This window comes from Musca vetustissima, unplaced genomic scaffold (genome assembly GCF_032173495.1).
Source record: "Musca vetustissima isolate MV318-11 ecotype Yass unplaced genomic scaffold, APGP_CSIRO_Mvet_v1 utg34763, whole genome shotgun sequence".
NCBI lineage: Eukaryota > Metazoa > Arthropoda > Insecta > Diptera > Muscidae > Musca > Musca vetustissima.
Window position 1 is genome coordinate 237,084 of NW_026879410.1, and position 20,487 is coordinate 257,570.

Consider the following 20,487-nt stretch of genomic DNA (forward strand, 5'->3'; position numbering starts at 1 on the left):
ATATACCTTTTGTGTGTGTGTTTGTTTGTCTATATGTCTAACTGAAAATCACTTCCAGAACTAATCTTCAGATTAGACGCTCCGATAATTTACAAGGTGTGATAAAATTTGTTGACACCAAGAACGACTTTTCAGAGATAGAGTTTATCTGGAAGAAAATAGGGTACCTATTTGTTTGGAAGGTGGATCAGTATTTTTTTGTTTTGTTTTCTTTTCAAAATTGTTTATCACTGTGAAAATAAATACTGTTTTGTTTGTAAGTAAACAGTTAAATAGAATTATGTATGTTGAATTATCATTAATAAAATAATAAAAATAGAAAATAATACACTTAATATCACAAAAGCATTTGCAACCTGTTTGTGTTTCTGTTCCCTAATTAACCTAACTTTTCTTGACTGTTTCGTTTCTTAATTAACCTGAGGTTTTTTGAACTTTCTCCTCGTCCGCCACATCACTCTCCGCCTTCATTTCTTCAGTCTTATTTAGATTGATTTTTGCCGTAATTAAATCATCTTTGGTTAGCTGCATTAACTCCTTGTCATCCGCCCGGGAGTTATAGTCATTCCACTTCTGTAATGTGGATTCGGCGAAGAGGACATACAGGACCCCACTGCCAATTAACATGGCGGCACATATCAGGAAGACATATTTCCACGATTCAAAGGTTTGCTGTAAAAGAAAAAAATAATAATTTTTTCATTACTGAAATTTTGTATTGAAATTCCGCCTTACATTTCCCAGGGTCAATATGCCCACAATATAGGGTGAAATGAATCCCGGCAGGACACCAATCATGCCACTAATACCCAACACAATTCCCGCAAAATTGGGTGCAATATCCACAATAGAGGCCAAGGGCCCAGATGACACTGCACCATGGAACATTGTGGCTACGGTCAGTAGGACAATGGCTGCCGTGGAGTTGTGGCCGAAATAGGCCAAGGCCACAACCACCAGACCTTTGACAATGCAACCTGGAACGGAGAACAAAAAATTATTTTAAAAAAATCCAAAAAAATTTTTCCTATACAAAAAAAAAAAATCCGACCTTAGGTTTCTGAATTATTTTTTTCTATGGAAAAATCCGACCTCAGTTCCTGAGGTTGTTTTTTCAATAGAAAAAATCCGACCTCAGTTCCTGAATTTTTTTCCATAGAAAAAAATCTGACCTCAGAAAAAAATTCCGACCTCAATTCTTGAGGTTGTTTTTTTCTGTAGAAAATTCATGAGATATTCTTTCTATAGAAAAAAATCCGACCTCAGTTCCTGAGGTTGTTTTTTTTTCTATAGAAAAAAATCCGACCTCAGTTCCTGATGTTGTTTTTTTTTTCTATAGAAAAAAATCCGACCTCAGTTCCTGATGTTGTTTTTTTTTTCTATAGAAAAAAATCCGACCTCAGTTCCTGAGGTTGTTTTTGTTTCTATAGAAAAAATCCGACCTCAGTTCCTGAAGTTGTTTTTTTTTCTATAGAAAAAATCCGTCCTCAGTTCCTGATGTTGTTTTTTTTTCTATCGAAAAAATCCGACCTCAGTTCCTGAGGTTGTTTTTTTTTCTATAGAAAAAAATCCGACCTCAGTTCCTGTGGTTGCTTTTTTTTCTATAGAAAAAAATCCGACCTCAGTTCCTGTGGTTGCTTTTTTTTCTATAGAAAAAAATCCGACCTCAGTTCCTGTGGTTGCTTTTTTTTCTATAGAAAAAAATCCGACCTCAGTTCCTGAGGTTGTTGTTTTTTCTATAGAAAAAAATCCGACCTCAGTTCCTGAGGTTGTTGTTTTTTCTATAGAAAAAAATCCGACCTCAGTTCCTGAGGTTGTTGTTTTTTCTATAGAAAAAAATCCGACCTCAGTTCCTGAGGTTGTTCTTTTTTCTATAGAAAAAAATCCGACCTCAGTTCCTGAGGTTGTTCTTTTTTCTATAGAAAAAAATCCGACCTCAGTTCCTGAGGTTGTTCTTTTTTCTATAGAAAAAAATCCGACCTCAGTTCCTGAGGTTGTTGTTTTTTCTATAGAAAAAAATCCGACCTCAGTTCCTGAGGTTGTTGTTTTTTCTATAGAAAAAAATCCGACCTCAGTTCCTGAGGTTGTTGTTTTTTCTATAGAAAAAAATCCGACCTCAGTTCCTGAGGTTGTTGTTTTTTCTATAGAAAAAAATCCGACCTCAGTTCCTGAGGTTGTTGTTTTTTCTATAGAAAAAAATCCGACCTCAGTTCCTGAGGTTGTTGTTTTTTCTATAGAAAAAAATCCGACCTCAGTTTCTATAGAAAAAAAAAACAACCTCAGGAAATTAGGTTGGATTTAAAAAAAAAGTTCCTCAGGAAAAATTCCGACCTCGATTCAGAGGTTGTTTTTTATATAGTAAAAATTCCGACCTCGATTCGGAGTTTGTTTTTTATATAGGAGAAATTCCGACCTCGATTCGGAGGTTGTTTTTTATAGAAAAAATCCGATCTCAGTTGCTAAAGTTATTTTTTTCTGTAGAAAAAATCCGACCTCAGTTCCTGAGGTTTTTTATATAGGAAAAATTCCGACCTCGATTCGGAGGTTATTTTTTAGTATAGGAAAAATTCCGACCTCGATTCGGAGGTTTTTTTTATAGAAAACAATCCGATCTCAGTTGATAAAGATGTTTTTTTCTGTAGAAAAAATCCGAACTCTGTTCCTGAGATTTTTTATATAGGAAAAATTTCGACCTCGATTCGGAGGTTGTTTTTTAATATAGCAAAATTTCAGCCTCGATTGTTTTTTATAAAAAGAGTTTGTTTTTTATAAAAAAAAAATCCGACCTCAGTTTCTGAGCTTGTTTTTTTCTATAGAAATAAAATCCGACCACAGTTCCTGAGGTTATTTTTTTCTATAGAAAAAAATCCGATCTCAGTTCCTAAAGTTTTTTTTATAGAAAAGATCCGACAGATTTTCTATATCACCAACTTACAAATAGCCGTTGCCAATTTCCTTAGATTTGTTCGGCTCATTTTCTCCGTCTTCAGCAGATAATCGGCAAATAGGGAAAAGAAGTAAGCGAAAATCATGCGCATCAAATGGGGCAGGCCGGATAATATACCAGTCTGAAAAAATAAAAAAAAAAATAATTTCCAAATCAAAATTAAAATCTCCCCAAACCCCTCTCCACGCTAAAAGCATCTCCCTACTTACCGCTCTTATATTCCAATTGTGTATAACACGGAAATACGTAGGAGCCTGAGTCATCAAGGTAAACAGACCCCATATACCACCCCACTGGGCAATGACATTCATCCATACGGGACGTGAGAGTAAAATTTCCTTCCATGGTGTCCCGACGGCCTTGGCACTGTGAACTGAAGCACCCAACGATTTTTCAATATATCTTACTTCCGATTCACTAATACGTGGATGTTGAGCCGGTGAATCATAGACAAAGAAGAGCCAACCGAACCACCACACGGTACCCAAAATACCACAGAAATGATAGACCCACACCCATGAACCCCAATGCATAATGTAACCAAAGAACGGATAGAAGACAGCTATGCCCACCGAACTACCCAAATAGGCGGTCACGAATTTACTGCGTTCATTGGGCGGTATCCATTTGGCGGTCAACACATGCATGGCAGGCCAGGCAAGACCCTGAAATTTTCATACAGAAAATTTCAAAATTTCATATTTAAAAAAATATATATTTTTTAAACTTACCGTTACCAATCCTTGCAGTACCCTTAGTATTATGAGGGCCCTATAATCCCAATGTGATACATAGGGTATCAGGAAACACATCCAACAGCCAATGGCATTTGCCAAACCGAATACCAATTTGGTACCATATTTTTTGGCTAAAATGCCACCAGGTATCTGTGTCACCCAATGGGCCCAGAAAAATGAACCTAATACCAAACCTTGTTGATATTCATCCCAATTGAAACGTATTTGTTCGTGGGGGATTTCCTGAAAAGAAAATTATAGATATAATTAGTTTTTAAATAACAAATGGAGCGATCAGCTGATTGCATTTGATATTCGGACGCCTAAAAGCACACAACAGTCTTTCAAAAATAAAAAACGCATAATTTAGAGGTTATTTTTTATTGGCGAGCTATGGAGGGAGGCTACAAAAGAGCTGAAGGGAAGGTTTATGGAGGACTTGAACACTGGATTTATAAACGAGCTATGGATGCATTGTGGAGGACCTTTGGAAGGAGTCTTTATAGAAGACCTGGAGGGAAACCTGTAGTTCTATACGATATGAAGGGAGCAGAATGGGATCTCTTTGTTCGAGCTAGTATCAGGTCAGTCTCAGGTCAGGATGGAGTCTTCAAGTTTTTATAGAAAAGCTGAAGGGTGTCTTTATAGACGAGCTGAAGAGAGTCTTTATAGAGGAGCTGAATGGAGTCTTTATAGACGAGCTGAAGAGAATCTTTATGGACGAGCTGAAGAGAATCTTTATAGACGAGATGAAGAGAGTCTTTATAGACGAGCTGAAGAGAGTCTTTATAGACGAGCTGAAGGGAGTCTTTGTAGACAAGCTGAAGGGTGTCTTTGTAGACAAGCTGAATGGAGTTGCGAGTCGAAGGTAGTCTTTATAAGCGAGTTGAAGAGAGCCTTCATAGAAGTTAAAGGAAGAGAGTCTAGTTTGGTTTGGTTCGAAAATATCAACTTCTGGTCTAAACAGCTGTGAGTTTTATATCTTGTTGTTGCCTAAAAGTATGCAAATATTTTCAATTTTTGGAAACAGCTGACTAGGCCAAAACTTGATATGGCCTAGTCAGCTGTGAGTGTTACAATCTGTCTTGCCTAAAAGTATTCAGCACTCATTTTTATATCCAAAATGAATGGGAACCTCTATAGACTTTTTAGGCGAGCCAAGTAATATAATGTTTGGCTTTATTGGACGAGGATAAGATAGTCTTTCTGGTCGAGATCGAAAGTCTTTAAAGGCCTGGAGTCAGAACACTCATATTTTTATACCAATTGAATGGGAAGCTCTATTGACTTTATAGGTGAGCCATGTAAAGTCTTTGAAGGTCCGGAGTCAGAATATTTATATAAAATCGGATTCTAATGGTCCTTGGGAGAATATTTTTAAATATTTTCAATTTTTGGAAACAAAATTATAAACTTCAGGTCCAATCAGCTGTGAGTTGTAAACCTAGTTTTGCCTAAAAGTATGCAGCCTTCATCTCTATTTATAAACTGAATGGGAAGCTCTTTAAAGGGTTGGAGTCAGAATATTGGTCCTTGGGAGAATATTTTGTATACTTTGGTTAAAAAATATCAACTTCTGGTTTAATCAGCTGTTAGTTTTTACATTATTCTTCCCTAAAAGTATGCAGCACTCATCTTAATATACCAAAATCAATGGGAAGCTCTATCGAATTTTTTAGACGACTCAAGTAAGATAATTTTTGTCTTTATTAGACATGATGAAGATAGATAGAAAGTCTTTAAAAGCCTGGAGCTAGAATATTTATATTAAATTGGATTCTAATGTTTCTTGGGAGACTATTTTTAAATATTTCAATTCATGGAAGGTCTTTAAAGGCCTGCAGTCAGAATATTTATATAAATTTCAATTCTAATGGTTCTTGAGAGACTATTTTTAAATATTTTGAATCAAAAACATCAACTTCGGATCCAATCAGCTGTTTTATATCTTGTCTTGCCTAAAAGTATGCAGCACTCATATTTATATAACAACTGAATGGGAAGCTCTATAGATTTTTTACACAAACCAAGTGACATTTGTTTCAAATCCAGCTCTCAATTATTTTATTTTTTCAAAATTCCCTCCAATTTGTTTTTTTTTATTTCCCCAAAATATATCTACAAATGAAATACTCCCACGCATTTATATTGGCATTAATTTTCATGAGGTTCATTGTCCACACACACACGGAAAAAATCTAAACAAGAATTCAAAACTTGAAAAAAAATATCCGCAAAAGTTGTTCTATTTTTTTACTCGGCACTTTGCCAGTGAACCAAAACCGGCTTCAATTTAAACTAACCCCGTTCGTTCGCTTGTTCTATGGCGCAAGATTGATTACAGATTACGCTATCCAATTGACTAAGTGAGCGAACGTACGAGTGAGTGCATGAATTAATAATATCACATTAAATTAAATCAGCGCCATGGCACGACACTAGCAACAACAATAATAACAGGTCTCACTTTGCCAGCTGATTTATTTAACTATTCATTCATTCATCATCGCCACTCATTCTCACTCTAACCTCCAAATTCATCGACTTACATGCGATGCTGCATCATTCTTTAGATACCCATGCAAATGTCCGGAAGAAGTGCTATTATACCGTTCGCCAGCATTTAGTTCCTCAGTAGTCTTCGCAGTTATTGTTGCTATTGTTGTAGTGTTATAATCGCCTATTTCACCAGACATTGATGACGCGGATCGCAATGATGCCGGCAATTCTGCCAAGGCATCAAATGCTTCAGAGGCAACTGCTGCTGCCGGAGATGATATTGTTGTTGTCGCCGTTGCTGATATCGTCTTACTTTTTGTCGATACAACCATTTCCACAATTGTAATATTCAAATTGATGCGTATCATATAATTGACGGCAAAGCCGATAAATACCAGATACCATAAAACGGTACGGGCCTGAACTGTAAAGAAAGAGAAACAACACATATTAAAAATTTCAAAACATATTGCATATTTATGGGTTTTATGAATGGAAATAGATTCAACAGGACCTTGAGGGAAATATTTCTGAATTATTGTTTCAAAAATAAACAATTCAGACCCTATCAGCTGTTTAATTTAAATATAGTTTTGCCTAAAAGTATGCAGCACTCATTGAACTCTAAAAGGAGTTATCAATTAATTCAATATAGAGGGGGAATAAAAAATACACAACACTGAACACTGGATTAATAAACGAGCTATGGAGTCTTTGTGAAGGAGCTCTGAAGAGAGTCATTATAGCGGAGATGGAGGAAAACCTGTCGTTCTATACAAGAAACAACAAATATTTAAAATTCTACAGGACTTTGTGGAAAATATTTCTGAATTATTGTGTCAAAAATAATCAATTCAGACCCTATCAGCTGTTCAATTTAAATTTAATTTTGCCTAAAAGTATGCAACACTCATTGAACTCCAAAAGGGAGTTAGTAGAGACAAGGTTAATTATATCAATATGGAGGAGATAAAGAAGATATCTATAGACCTAAGGGGGTTTATACAGGCAGGTTAAGACGCTAAGGTTTGTCTTTAGAGGTAGGCATAGGGCTGTCTTTATAAATAAACTGTAAGGAGCAATTTGACGTCGAAAAGCTGCAAACACAACAGATAGCAGAAGCCTAGTCCGTTCAACTTACCCACCTGCTTGACGAAAGCACTTCTTGTCCCGATAATAGTATAGAAGCAGAATGACAAAGAATTTCTCACTCCCTACCAACTGCAGCAAAAGCAACACTTGGGTACCAAAGATTACCATCAAGAAATCCGTGGTACGATCAGGAGTGTCGTAAGGCTACTGATATGAAAAACGCAGCGTATAGAGCAACCCTGCGGACAGTAGCAACACGTAACGTGATGGAAAATTATCGGGAGAAAAGGAGAGAGGAGAAACGTATTTTCTGAAAAAAAGAAGCAAGAGCAAGAAAAACGTGAGCGTGAGCAAATCGAGATTTACAGGAGTCAGAATGAAGTCCGAAAATTCTACCAACGGGTAACACACCAAACCGAAGGCTTTGGTGTAGGCACATTCTCCTGTAGAGATAAAGAAGGAAACCTGGTGACAGATACAGACAGCGTGCTGAGGATCTGAAAGGAGGATTTTGAAAAACTTCTGGTATCAAATAGTAGCAGTGAAGTTGATACCTCAGAACCAATAATAGATGACGGTATAGAGTGTACACCACCTAGCCAAGATGAAGTCAGAATAGCAATCAATCGGCTGAAGAATAATAAAGCAGCAGGTGTCGATGGGTTACAAGCCGAACTATTCAAGACTGGCGGTCAGATGCTGGCAGGAACATGCACCAGCTGATTAGTATAATTTGGCTAGAAGAATGCATGCCCAATGATTGGAACCTCAGTACCCTGTGTCTCGTGCACAAAAAAGGAGACAAGACGATATGTGCCAACTATAGAGGAATAAGTCTCCTTCCCATCGCATATAAGGCACTATCCAGTGTGCTGTGTGAACGACTGAAGCCAATGATCAATGACATTATTGGACCATACCAATGCGGCTTCAGACCTGGCAAATCCACCATTGACCAGATTTTCACTCTGCGTCAAATCCTGGAAAAAACACGTCGAAACATTCCAGCTATTCGTCGACTATAAAGCCGCATTCGACAGCCCTATCCATTCAGAAGTGTGTGTCTGCGTCTGGCATTCCTGCAAAATCAAAGTGGGTCTGGCAGTAAACGGCGAGAAGACCATGCTGATGGTATCAACGCGCAAGACGTCCAGTAGACTCGGACCAACTGTGGAACTTGAGAACTACAGCTTCGAGGTAGTCAACGATTTAATATATCTTGGTACCACCATAAATAAAACGAATGACATCAGTTTTGAAATTCGGAGAAGGATAGTGATGGCCAACCGATGCTACTATGGTCTGAGCAAACAACTCAAAAGCAAGGCCACCTCCTGCCAGACCAAACTCACACTCTACAAGAAGCTGATACTACCCGTGCTGTTATATGGATCTGAAGCATGGGTACTTACGCAAGCAGATGAGGCAGCTCTTGGAGTGTTTGAGAGAAAAAATCTCCGAAAGATCTCTGGGCCGATCTGCGTTGACGGTGAATATCGCCGTCGAATGAACCATGAGTTGTACCAGCTATACTCGGACATCGACATTGTTAGACGTATTAAGGTGCAGCGACTACGAAGGCATATAAAAGCGAACCAGCTGATGGTTCACGCAGAAGGGGAAGCCACGAATACGATGAAAAAATCAAATCGAACACAAAATTGTCGAAAATGGTCTTTTAAATTGGAAAAATTGCGCAAAAGACCGGCGCGCCTGGAAATCTTGTCTTAGAACGGCTTTTGGAACGAAAGTTCTGTCACAAGCCAGCTAAGTAAGTAAGAAGCAATTATCGACCAGCTGAAAACTGTCTTTATAGGTGAGATGGAGAAAATCTCTATTGCAATTCCTAAGGAGATAGGCCGGGACTCAAACTCCGATTTAGAAAGTGAGGATCAACGAAAAGTTTGACAAAATGGAACAATACGTTAATAGGGATGTTGTCAGGCTCATGAGCCTAAAAGGCGAAAATTGATCAGAAGAATAGACAAATTATAGATAGAAAATATTTTGAAAAAAAATTAAAAAATCCACGCCTTGAAAAAAAAATATGAAAAAAAATCCACGCCTTGAAAAAAAAATATGAAAAAAATCCACGCCTTGAAAAAAATATTTTAAAAAATCCACGCCTTGAAAAAATATTTGGAAATATCCACGCATTGAAAAAAAATATTTTAAAAAATCCAGGCCTTAAAAACATTTTTTAAAAATATCCAGGCCATGAAAATTATTTAAAAATATCCAGGACTTGAAAAAAATTTTTAAAAAAATACAGGCCTTGAAAACATTTTTTAAAAATATCTAGACATTGATTTTTTTTAAATATGCACGCCTTGAAAAAAATATTTAAAAAAATCCACGCCTTGCAAAAAATATTTAAAAAAATCCGCGCCTTAAAAAAATATTTAAAAAAATCCACGACTAGAAAAAAAAATATTTGAAAGAAATCCACGTCTTGAAAAAAATATTAAAAAAATCCAAGCCTTGAAAAAAATTATTCTTAAAAATTTCCACGCCTTGAAAAAAATTACTTTTAAAAATCCACGCCTTGAAAAAAAATATTTAAAAAAATCCACGCCTTAAAAAACATATTTAAAAAAATCCACGCCATGAAAAAAATATTAGAAAAAATCCACGCCTTGAAAAAAATATTTACAAAAAATCCACGCCTTGAAAAAAATATTTTTTAAATCCAATAATATTTTGTAAAAACAATTAATTTAATATCTGGGCTCCTTGCCTTTCTGGGGTTTTTTTAAATCCACGCCCTTTTCGGATCGTTGAAAAACGTCCATAATATTTTGCTTTATTTTCAATATATTTTTTATTTATTTTTATATTATTTTCATAAAAAAAACACTTACCATTCGACATTTTGATTTCCTGATTATTCCAATTGACCACCTAATAAATTAACTTGTATTTTTTTTTTTTTTTGGATTTCAGTTCTCAATTTCAGATATGATTAATTTCATTTCATTTATTCGATTTTATTTTGGCACACACACACAATCTGGCACATTTATTTATTAGAGCACTTGAAATTAATTTGTTTACTTTTTGTGTGTTTGGAAATTATTTTTTTGAAGAACAGAAACAAAAATCAGCTGTTTGCAAGGAATATAAATTACAGTTATTAAAAAAATTGATTTAAATACAATTACTTGTAATTTATCATGAATTTTATTACATTCTCACACAAGAATGTGGTTAGACCTTCAGAACACACACACACACAAACACTTATTTAAAAGCAATTGCTTGATTATAATTATAATAATTATTAAATAATATTTAAATATTTTTCTGTTATAAAAATTCTTTGAAAACAAATTTTTCCAGAAGATTAATTGGATTCACAAGAATGTGGTTAGACCTTCAGAACACACACACACAAACACTTATTTAAAAGCAATTGCTTGATTATAATTATAATAATTATTAAATAATATTTAAATATTTTTCTGTTATAAAAATTCTTTGAAAACAAATTTTTCCAGAAGATTAATTGGATTCACAAGAATGTGGATTGACCCACCCACAATCACTTTCTTCTGTCCAGCCACTAATTATAATGGAGACGATGACCGTAATGACTGTCTTACGTCTTGTTTTTAATTTAATTTTAATTATTGTTATAATTTTTCTTTTCTTTTTTCTAAAACTTTTTTTTTCGATGCAAGATCACACAAATGATCCGAAACGCACGTCAACCGCTTAGCCTCTTGGTAGTATGCCGACAACGAACAACCGATCGAATATCCGACCGACCGACCAACCTTTTTCTGTAGGTGGTGCTGTGATGAATGATAGTCAGTTACTAATCCCAGCGCCGAAGAGAGTCCGTTTATCGGTCGACTAAGCCGAATTTCCCTGTCACTTGATCTGTCCGTTTGGAATATCACGAGCAGAATGCTAGACATTTAGCCTGGATCTGCTTAATAACAACATCGAGTGAGCAGAGTTCTCCCAATGAAAAAATCGTAGATTTGTGTGTTGTTGTTGTTATATTTTTTATTATTATTGTTTGCGCGGTGATAACAGCAGGCGGCTGGCATCAGCGATCAGCGGCATTCTTACTTTCTTTCTCGTCGTCGTCGTAGCTATGTTATGAACATTTACTAGGTTTGTGTGTAATAAAAAAAAGTTAGAAAAAAAACAACATCAACAAAAACAAACGCTTGTCGCCTATTTTTATATCAACATTTCAAAATTTATAATACCCAGAACCAAACTGCCAGCCAACCGGGCAGCAATAAACAACGTGATGAGCCGGCCTATCAACATCGGTGATAAATTCAAAATTTTTTTCGCGTTTATCTTTATTTCGAGTTTGTGTTTTTTTACTTCTTCCTGAAATTGCGGGATGCTATATTTTGCAAAATCATTATTTGTTTTATAATAAAAAATATATATATAAAAAACAAAATAATAATTAAAAACATTAACGCACAAGTTGAGCCTTAGTATTTGGAATTTTTTTTCTAAATAACAGATAAAAGAAAATATTTAAATATTATGAAATAGCTTGTTTGGTATTTGATCCTTTGCTTGAAGACTGTCCCTATAGATCAGCTGATGGCTGACTACATAAACCATCTGATGGCTTTCAATATCAATCAGCTGATCATATAATATAGACCATATGATAGCTTTATATATCGATCAGCTGATGGTGTTTCTTTACTCCAGGTGATGACTGACTCTATAGATCAGCTGATATGTAGACCAGCTGATGGCTGTCAACACAGACCAGTTTATGACTGCCTATGTAGACCGCCAAATGGTTGTCTCTATAAAGATCAGCTAATATACAGACCAGCTGATGGCTGTCTCTATAGACTAGCTGATGCCTGTCTCTATAGATCAGCTAATTTACAGACCAGCGGATGGCTGTCTCTATAGACTAGCGAGTGGCTGTCAACACAGACCAGTTTATGACTGGTCTATGTAGACCAGCTAATGGTTGTCTCTAAAGATCAGTTTTTGGCTTTCTCTATACACTAGGGATACGTATTCGAGCGCAAAAGTCGACTTTTAGACTTCTCGATTTTTGCCTCTGACCAAAAAGTCGATTTTTAGACTTTTCGATTTTTGCCTTTACTAAAAAGTCGACTTTTTGATCTTTCCATTTTGTTAAAACAGTTCAAAATCGATTTTCGACATTTACTGACTTCTGGAAAATCGACTAAAAATTTGATTTTTTTTTATGAATTATTGTGAACAGATAAAGTAAAGTTCCGGAAAGTGCAATTTGAGCCCTGTGATAAAAAACCAAATATTTATGAAGAAAATCGAAAGTCGATCTTAAAAAGTCGACTTTACGATTTTCTCATAAATCAAAAGTCTTCTTCGACTTTTAGACTTTTCAATACAAAAAGTCGATTAATCGATTACTCGAAAGTCGATTTACTTATCCTTATTATAGACTAGATCATGATGCAATAATAAGGTGATGTATCGCAACAACAACCTTTGTTTTTGTCTCGATTATCTGTCAAATTTTTCCATATAATATTTCAAATGGTTGGCAACACTGCACATCGAATTCAAGTAGAAATTACCCACTTTGACATTTAATCAAGACATCAGCTATGCTAAATGGACTACCTATTCATTGTGCCATGCTCCAGGTGATGACTGACTTTATAGATCAGCTGATATGTAGACCAGCTGATGGCCAATAATGCACAAAATAGTACGATAGTCATTTTTGTTGATGACCACTTAGTTACGCTCTCACATACTTACTCTTAATTTAGTTCTGTTCAACACTGCTGTAAACCAACTGATTGTTGACTAATTATGGATGACCGGCTGATGGCAGTTTTTTAGACCAACTGCTGTCTGCCTCTATAGACCAGCTAATGGCTGTCTATACAACCATCTGATGGCTTTCAAAATCGATCGACTAATGGCTATTTCTATATATGCATATATTTATATTACCTGCTGATGACTACATCTGTTGACCTGCTAATGGCTGTCTATACAGACCACCTAATGATTGTCTATATCGATCAGTTCTGGTATAGACCACATCAGTCATGTTAATCCAAAAGGCGGACATGTTAACGGATACGGTACAAGGACAATCCGATGCTCATTATAATTCTCCATTTGACAACACTGTCAGGAGAGAAATATCAGTATATGAAAAACAAAGTCCCCGCCAGTTTCTATTTGCAGCTAACCTTACTGCTGATGGAACTCATGTATGGATAATATATGGCGACTGAAAAAATTCCTAAAAGGCAAATCCATGGGACCTAGGGATAAGTAATTCGAAATCGAGTCGAAATCGACTTTTGATCTTTGAGGAAGTCACAAAGTCAACACATTTCAAGATCGATTTTCTCCATAAATAATTGGTTTATTAGCACAAAGCCCAAATTGTCCTAAAATTACGCATATCAGAACATTATTTTATCTGTTGAAAACAAAAAATCGAATTTTTAGTCGATTTTGCGTTATTCGGTTTAAGTTGAAAATCGATTTTTAACTGGTTTGACAAAATCGAAAGATCGAAAAGTCGACATTGTATTTAAAGGCAAAAGTCGAAAAATCTAAAAATCGACTTTTTGGTCAGAGGCAAAAATCGAAAAGTCTAAAATTCGACTTTTGCGCTTGACTACGTATCCCTTTTAGGACCTGATGGAAACCCTGGACTTTGTGTGTAAGGAAGACCACTGGTACTACAGGCCAATTAGAGATGTACTGGAAGAGAGAGAAATTAGAGATGTACTGGAAGAGAGAGAGAGAGCAATCCTATCTGGTAGTCTTCAGACAGCACCATTCGACATCACATGCCCTGATTATCGTAGGGGAATATGTGACTTGAGCTATAAATAACAATCGTTAGTTTAGTTTTTTTGCATGTGATAATGTCTGGCAAAAGGCAATCATATATAAATTGAGAAAGCCAGGCTTCGGATTTAATATATGTAGGCTTGTGGTTAGTTTTCTAGTCGACAGAAGTTTTAGGGTAACGTTTGAAGACAACTTTTCGTCAGAAAGGCCAGTTGATTCCAGGGTTCGACAAGAATCTTTCCTTGAGCCCATTCTCTTCAACATTCGTATTAGTGTATACCGCATGCGCCCGTAGGGCAATTACTCCTAGAATACGCAGATGACATATTTGACGCTGCAGCGGGAGCTCATGCAGGGAATATTAATAACAGACTAAAGGCATATTTAGAGCAAGTCTCTGAATACCCCCAATCAGGGAAAAATTCATCTAAACGTCGATAAATGTGAGGCGATAACATTCAAAGGCAAGAAGAAATACTTATACCGCAACGATAGGAAGTATAAACCTACTCTGCCGATTGGAGGGCAAACAATAAGAAAGTCCGACCCAAATTAAATATCTGGGAGTTATCTGAATTCGACGGGGAATATTGACTACCTTCCCAGAAAAGTCAAAGGCGTATTTTGGTGCTACCAGCGTGCTACCAAGCAATTGGCGAGTCCGCCAGGTTAGACTACTTATCTACAAACAGATACCAGGGCCACTAATTAGTTATGCCTTCCCTGTTTGGTTTGGGATCTCTTCCCACCAAATGGAGAGGCTGTGTATTTGGCTGAGGTGGATTCTTAGATGGTGTTTGGGTCTAATGCCACAATACAAGGGGTAGATGGAATTTGACGACTACCAGCTAATAGCTAATATGTATTCATACACTAAACTTCAGCCGAATAGCTATTTTTCTACAGGCCAGCTTTTTTAGGGGCCTAGACCGAGTGGAAACTTTAGAAAATTTAAATAATAAGTTAGTTAAAGATAGCCTTTTGAACGAAACAGATGTCGAAATGGTAATACGGGCCAACTATAGGCAGCTGATGAGTGTCCAAATAGACTAGCTGATGGCTGTCTATATATACTATATACTAATGACCTGTTGATAGCTGAAAAAATCCGACCACAGTTTCTGAGGTTGTAGTTTTTCTTTCCATTCTGTGTTCGCAATCTCTTCTGCCTAAAAGTATGCTACAAAAACGGATGTGAACGTTTGAAAAGATAACAATCATTTCATACATTGTGGACTAACTATGCTTTATCTAACAGAAGACTCTCTTATAAAAATCAGGCGGATTGTATGATTTGTTCGCTTCGAAAAAATTATTCATTTATTCTTTAAAAATTCTACAACAATAACAACAATTAAATTTAATAGCCCCTCTATCTAACCTCACTCGCAGATTCCTCATCACTGATCTCTCGTGCCTTATAATCATTCCATTTTTGTAGTGTCGAATCGGCAAAGGCCACATACAGGATGCCACTGCCCAATAGCATGGAGGCCGCAAGGAGAAAGACATATTTCCAGGCTTCAAAGGTTTGCTGGAAAAATTTAAATACTAATAATATTTTCCTCCACTCCCTTTTTCATTCAAATACTCACATTATCCAGCGTTATCAGACCCACAATATAGGGTGATATAAAACCCGGCAGTACACCAATCATACTACTCAGGCCCATTACAATGCCGGCAAAATTTGGTGTTATATCTACCATAGAGGCCAAGGAACCCGATGACACTGCACCATGAAACATTGTGGCCACACTGTAGAGGACAATGGCCGCCGTGGCATTCTGTCCGAAATAGGCCAGGATTACAACGACCAAACCTTTGATGATGCAACCTGGAAGATCGGAGAGAAACATTATTTATTTAAATTTTTTTCTACAGAAAAAAAATTGAACTCGGATTACTGAGGCTATTTTTTATTATAGAAAAAATCCGACCTCACATCCTGAGAAAAGAATCCACCTTAGGTTATTTCTTCTATAGAAAAAATCCGACCTCATGTCATAAGTAGGTTGTAAGTTTTTATTTTGTTAGTTAAACTCACTTCCTGCGACAAACCCAACCTCAGTTGCGGAGGTTATTTTTTCTATAAAAAAAATCCGACCTCAGTTGCGGAGGTTATTTTTTCTATAGAAAAAAAATCCGGAGATTACTTTTTCCAGTAGGAAAAATCCGACCTCAGTTCCTGAGGTTATTTTTTCTATAGAAAATAATCCGACCTCAGTTCCTGAGGTTATTTTTTCTATAGAAAAAAATCCGACCTCAGTTCCTGAGGTTATTTTTTCTATAGAAAATAATCCGACCTCAGTTCCTGACGTTTTTTTATTTTCTATAGAAAAGTCAGAACTCAGTTCCTGACGTATTTTTTTCCCCAGGGCTGGGTATGTCTGTCGATTCACTTACAAAATGTTGTTGCCAATTTTCGAATATTCGTACGGCTCATTTTCTCCGTCTTCAGCAGATAATCGACAAAGAAGGAAAATCCAATAGCAAAGAGTATTCGCATCAAGTGAGGCAAACCCGATAATATACCAGTCTGCAGAGAAAAAATTCCAAACATTAAAAAAATATACCCTCCAAATCTCTCCCTCCCCTTCCAACATACCGTTTGAATATTCCAATTGTGTAGTACCCGAAAATATGTGGGAGCCTGGGTCATCAGCGTAAATAGACCCCATATGCTACCCCATTGGGCGATGACATTCATCCATACGGGTCGTGAGAGTAGTAATGCCCTCCATGGGGTTCGAACATTGGTCTCATTATCCACACTTTCACCCAATGACTTTTCAATATAGGTAACCTCCGAAGCACTTATTCGAGGATGTTGAGCTGGCGAATCATATACAAAATATTGCCATCCCAACCACCACAAGATACCCAAAATACCAGAGATATGGAAAACCCATGGCCATGAGGCCCAAAGCATTACGAAACCAAATAGAGGATAGAAGGCAGCCACACCCACCGAATTACCCAAATAGGCCGTCACAAATTTACTGCGTTCATTGGGCGGTATCCATTTGCCGGTCAGCACATGCATCGAGGGCCAGGCGAGGCCCTGTGAAAAAAAAAAAATAAATTGTAAATCTTTTTTCTAAGAGGTCAATATACTTACCGCCACAAGGCCTTGTACTACCCTTAGTACAATAAGGGCCCTATAATCCCAATGTGCGACAGCTGGTATTAGAAAACACAACCAACATCCGATGCCATTGGCGAGACCAAATACCAATTTGGTACCATATTTTCTACCCCAGATACCTCCTGGTATTTGGCTTATCCAATGGGCCCAGAAAAATGAGCCCAATACCAGACCCTGTTCGTATTCATTCCAATTGAAACCAGAGGGTTGATCGGAAGTCACCTGTGAATAAATAATGGTTTCTAATTTAAAATCGGAATTTCGAGCGATAGAGGGAGTTTTTATAGACGAGCTACAGAGGGAGTCTTTATAGACGAGCGATAGAGTGAGTCTTTATAGACGAGCGATAGAGTGAGTCTTTATAGACGAGCGATAGAGGGAGTCTTTATAGACGAGCGATAGAGGGAGTCTTTATAGACGAGCGATAGAGGGAGTCTTTATAGACGAGCGATAGAGGGAGTCTTTATAGACGAGCGATAGAGGGAGTCTTTATAGACGAGCGATAGAGGGAGTCTTTATAGACGAGCGATAGAGGGAGTCTTTATAGACGAGCGATAGAGGGAGTCTTTATAGACGAGCGATAGAGGGAGTCTTTATAGACGAGCGATAGAGGGAGTCTTTATAGACGAGCGATAGAGGGAGTCTTTATAGACGAGCGATAGAGGGAGTCTTTATAGACGAGCGATAGAGGGAGTCTTTATAGACGAGCGATAGAGGGAGTCTTTATAGACGAGCGATGGAGGGAGTCTTTATAGACGAGCGATAGAGGGAGTCTTTATAGACGAGCGATAGAGGGAGTCTTTTTATAGACGAGCGATAGAGGGAGTCTTTATAGACGAGCGATAGAGGGAGTCTTTATAGACGAGCGATAGAGGGAGTCTTTTTATAGACGAGCGATAGAGGGAGTCTTTTTTGACGAGCGATAGAGGGAGTCTTTATAGACGAGCGATAGAGGGAGTCTTTATAGACGAGCGATAGAGGGAGTCTTTTAGGCGACACATTTACTTACCTGCTCTGCTGATTCATTCCAAAATTCTGGCAGTTCCATATTAAAATAAATGAGTCCATTGGAGCTATTAGTAACACTCCGGTCCTCATATGTGCTTGAAACTAATTGATGATCTGCTGCTCTTTGTACATTTTTGCCCAGAGAACGGGTGTTGGCCTGCACCACCATTTCCACTATGGCAATATTCAAATTGATGCGTATCATATAATTCAGAGCAAAACCGAAAAATACCAGATACCACAGGACTGTGCGGGCTTGGACTGGAAAGAAAAAAATGTTAGTACACTCAAAAAAAATATTTAAAAAAATCTACGGCTTTTAAAAAAATATTTTTAAAAAATCCACGCCTGTTGCTACACTCGAAAAAAATCCACGGCTATTGATACACTCGAAAAAAATCCACGCCTATTGATACACTCGAAAAAATCCACGCCTATTGATACACTCGAAAAAATCCAGGCCTATTGATACACTCGGAAAAAATCCACGCCTATTGATACACTCGGAAAAAATCCACTTGATACACTTGGAAAAAATCCACTCCTATTGATACACTCGAAAAAAATCCACGCCTGTTGCTACACTCGAAAAAAATCCACGCCTATTGATAGACTCGAAAAAAAATCCACGCCTATTGATACACTCGAAAAACATCTACGCCTATTGATACACTCGAAAAAAATCCACGCCTATTGATAAACTCGAAAAAAAAATTCACGACTTTTGCTACACTCGAAAAAAATCCATGTCTATTGATACACTCGAAAAAAATCCGCGCCTATTGATACACTCGAAATAAATTCACGCCTATTGATACACTCGAAAAAAATCCACGCCTGTTGCTACACTCGAAAAAAATCCACGCCTATTGATACACTCGAAAAAATCCAGGCCTATTGATACACTCGAAAAAATCCAGGCCTATTGATACACTCGGAAAAATCCACGCCTATTGATACACTCGGAAAAAAATCCAAGCCTATTGATACACTCGAAAAAAATCCACGCCTATTGATACACTCGAAAAAAATCCACGCCTGTTGCTACACTCGAAAAAAATCCACGCCTATTGATACACTCGAAAAAATCCAGGCCTATTGATACACTCGAAAAAATCCAGGCCTATTGATACACTCGGAAAAAATCCACGCCTATTGATACACTCGGAAAAAATCCACTTGATACACTTGGAAAAAATCCACTCCTATTGATACACTCGAAAAAAAATCCAAGCCTATTGATACACTCGAAAAAAATCCACGCCTATTGATACACTCGAAAAAAATCCACGCCTATTGATACACTCGAAAAAAAATCCGCGCCTATTGATACACTCGAAAAAAAATCCACGCCTATTGATACACTCGAAAAAAAATCCACGTCTGTTGCTACACTCGAAAAAAATCCATGTCTATTGATACACTCGAAAAAAATCCGCGCCTATTGATACACTCGAAATAAATTCACGCCTATTGATACACTCGAAAAAAATCCACGCCTGTTGCTACACTCGAAAAAAATCCACGCGTATTGATACACTCGAAAAAAAATCCTCGCCTATTGATACACTCGAAAAAATATTTTTAAAACTAAACTCGAAAAATATTTCTTTAAAAATCCAATCTTCTGTCGGCTCACGAAAAAATAGTAGGGTGTCTTAAATTTTTGCATTTAACAAAAATTGCAATATATTTTTTTGAGATAAATATTTCAGTTTGACAACTAAAATAATCTTATTGGCCGTCATATATCCATTAGCCATGGTTTGATAAGGCTGTCTGATAAAATTAAAAGTGTACAGAATCAAAGGTAATATACATCGTTAAGATAAAGTGGCGGTCGCGAATATATTTAGATTTGTGTGTGTGGTAGCGTGTGTGAATTTCGACCTATATTATATCGTTTATTAATAGAACACATTCTATAGGTCTCTTATTAATATAAGAACTTTAAATGGGCTTCTAAAGATAAGCGGATATTTTAATATTCCCTCCATCGAATCATTGCAGGACCAAATCATCGAACTTTTAATAATATTAATTGACTCTTACCGTTACACATTTTAGTGAAAAATATATTTTAACTGAAATTTTTAAAATTTTGTTTGGTAATCTAATTATTCGATCTGATCGTTTGAAAAATCACAACTGAACTGCAATGCAATTTGACAGGTATCCACTTAGAAAAAAATTAGCTCAACGAGTTGTTTATTTTTTTATTGTTGTTTATGCAGTGATAACGCTAGGGA

At 36.7% G+C, this 20,487-nt stretch overlaps 2 protein-coding genes across 2 annotated transcripts; both read right to left on the minus strand.

Annotated features, from left to right (window-relative positions):
* Window positions 1-414: 414 nt before the first annotated feature.
* LOC133324313 (sialin-like) lies at window positions 415-10,155 on the minus strand. The gene is made up of 7 exons (XM_061533159.1): window positions 10,137-10,155; window positions 6,234-6,607; window positions 3,679-3,927; window positions 3,157-3,612; window positions 2,936-3,068; window positions 736-977; window positions 415-672 (listed from the first exon to the last, which is right to left on the minus strand). The coding sequence occupies exons 1-7, from the start codon at window positions 10,144-10,146 to the stop codon at window positions 415-417; spliced, it is 1,722 nt and encodes a 573-aa protein (XP_061389143.1). The 5' UTR covers window positions 10,147-10,155.
* Window positions 10,156-15,454: 5,299 nt separating this feature from the next.
* On the minus strand, window positions 15,455-20,300 carry LOC133324315 (vesicular glutamate transporter 1-like). Its single transcript, XM_061533160.1, has 7 exons — window positions 20,291-20,300; window positions 18,240-18,499; window positions 17,204-17,452; window positions 16,691-17,146; window positions 16,489-16,621; window positions 15,678-15,919; window positions 15,455-15,616 (listed from the first exon to the last, which is right to left on the minus strand). Exons 1-7 carry the CDS (start codon window positions 20,298-20,300, stop codon window positions 15,455-15,457), a joined length of 1,512 nt encoding a protein of 503 aa, XP_061389144.1.
* Between the last annotated feature and the right edge of the window lie 187 nt (window positions 20,301-20,487).

What these genes read in the sequence shown, in the direction of transcription:
- LOC133324313 (XM_061533159.1), bottom strand. An exon ending in AGAATGATGCAGCATCGCAT is followed by an intron (nt 3,928 to 6,233) that starts GTAAGTCGATGA and finishes TTTTCTTTTCAG; the next exon opens with GAAATCCCCCACGAACAAAT. An exon ending in ACAATTGGAATATAAGAGCG is followed by an intron (nt 3,069 to 3,156) that starts GTAAGTAGGGAG and finishes TTATTTTTTCAG; the next exon opens with ACTGGTATATTATCCGGCCT.
- LOC133324315 (XM_061533160.1), bottom strand. An exon ending in AAAATTGGCAACAACATTTT is followed by an intron (nt 15,920 to 16,488) that starts GTAAGTGAATCG and finishes CCGATCTTCCAG; the next exon opens with GTTGCATCATCAAAGGTTTG. An exon ending in GTCTGATAACGCTGGATAAT is followed by an intron (nt 15,617 to 15,677) that starts GTGAGTATTTGA and finishes AAATTTTTCCAG; the next exon opens with CAAACCTTTGAAGCCTGGAA.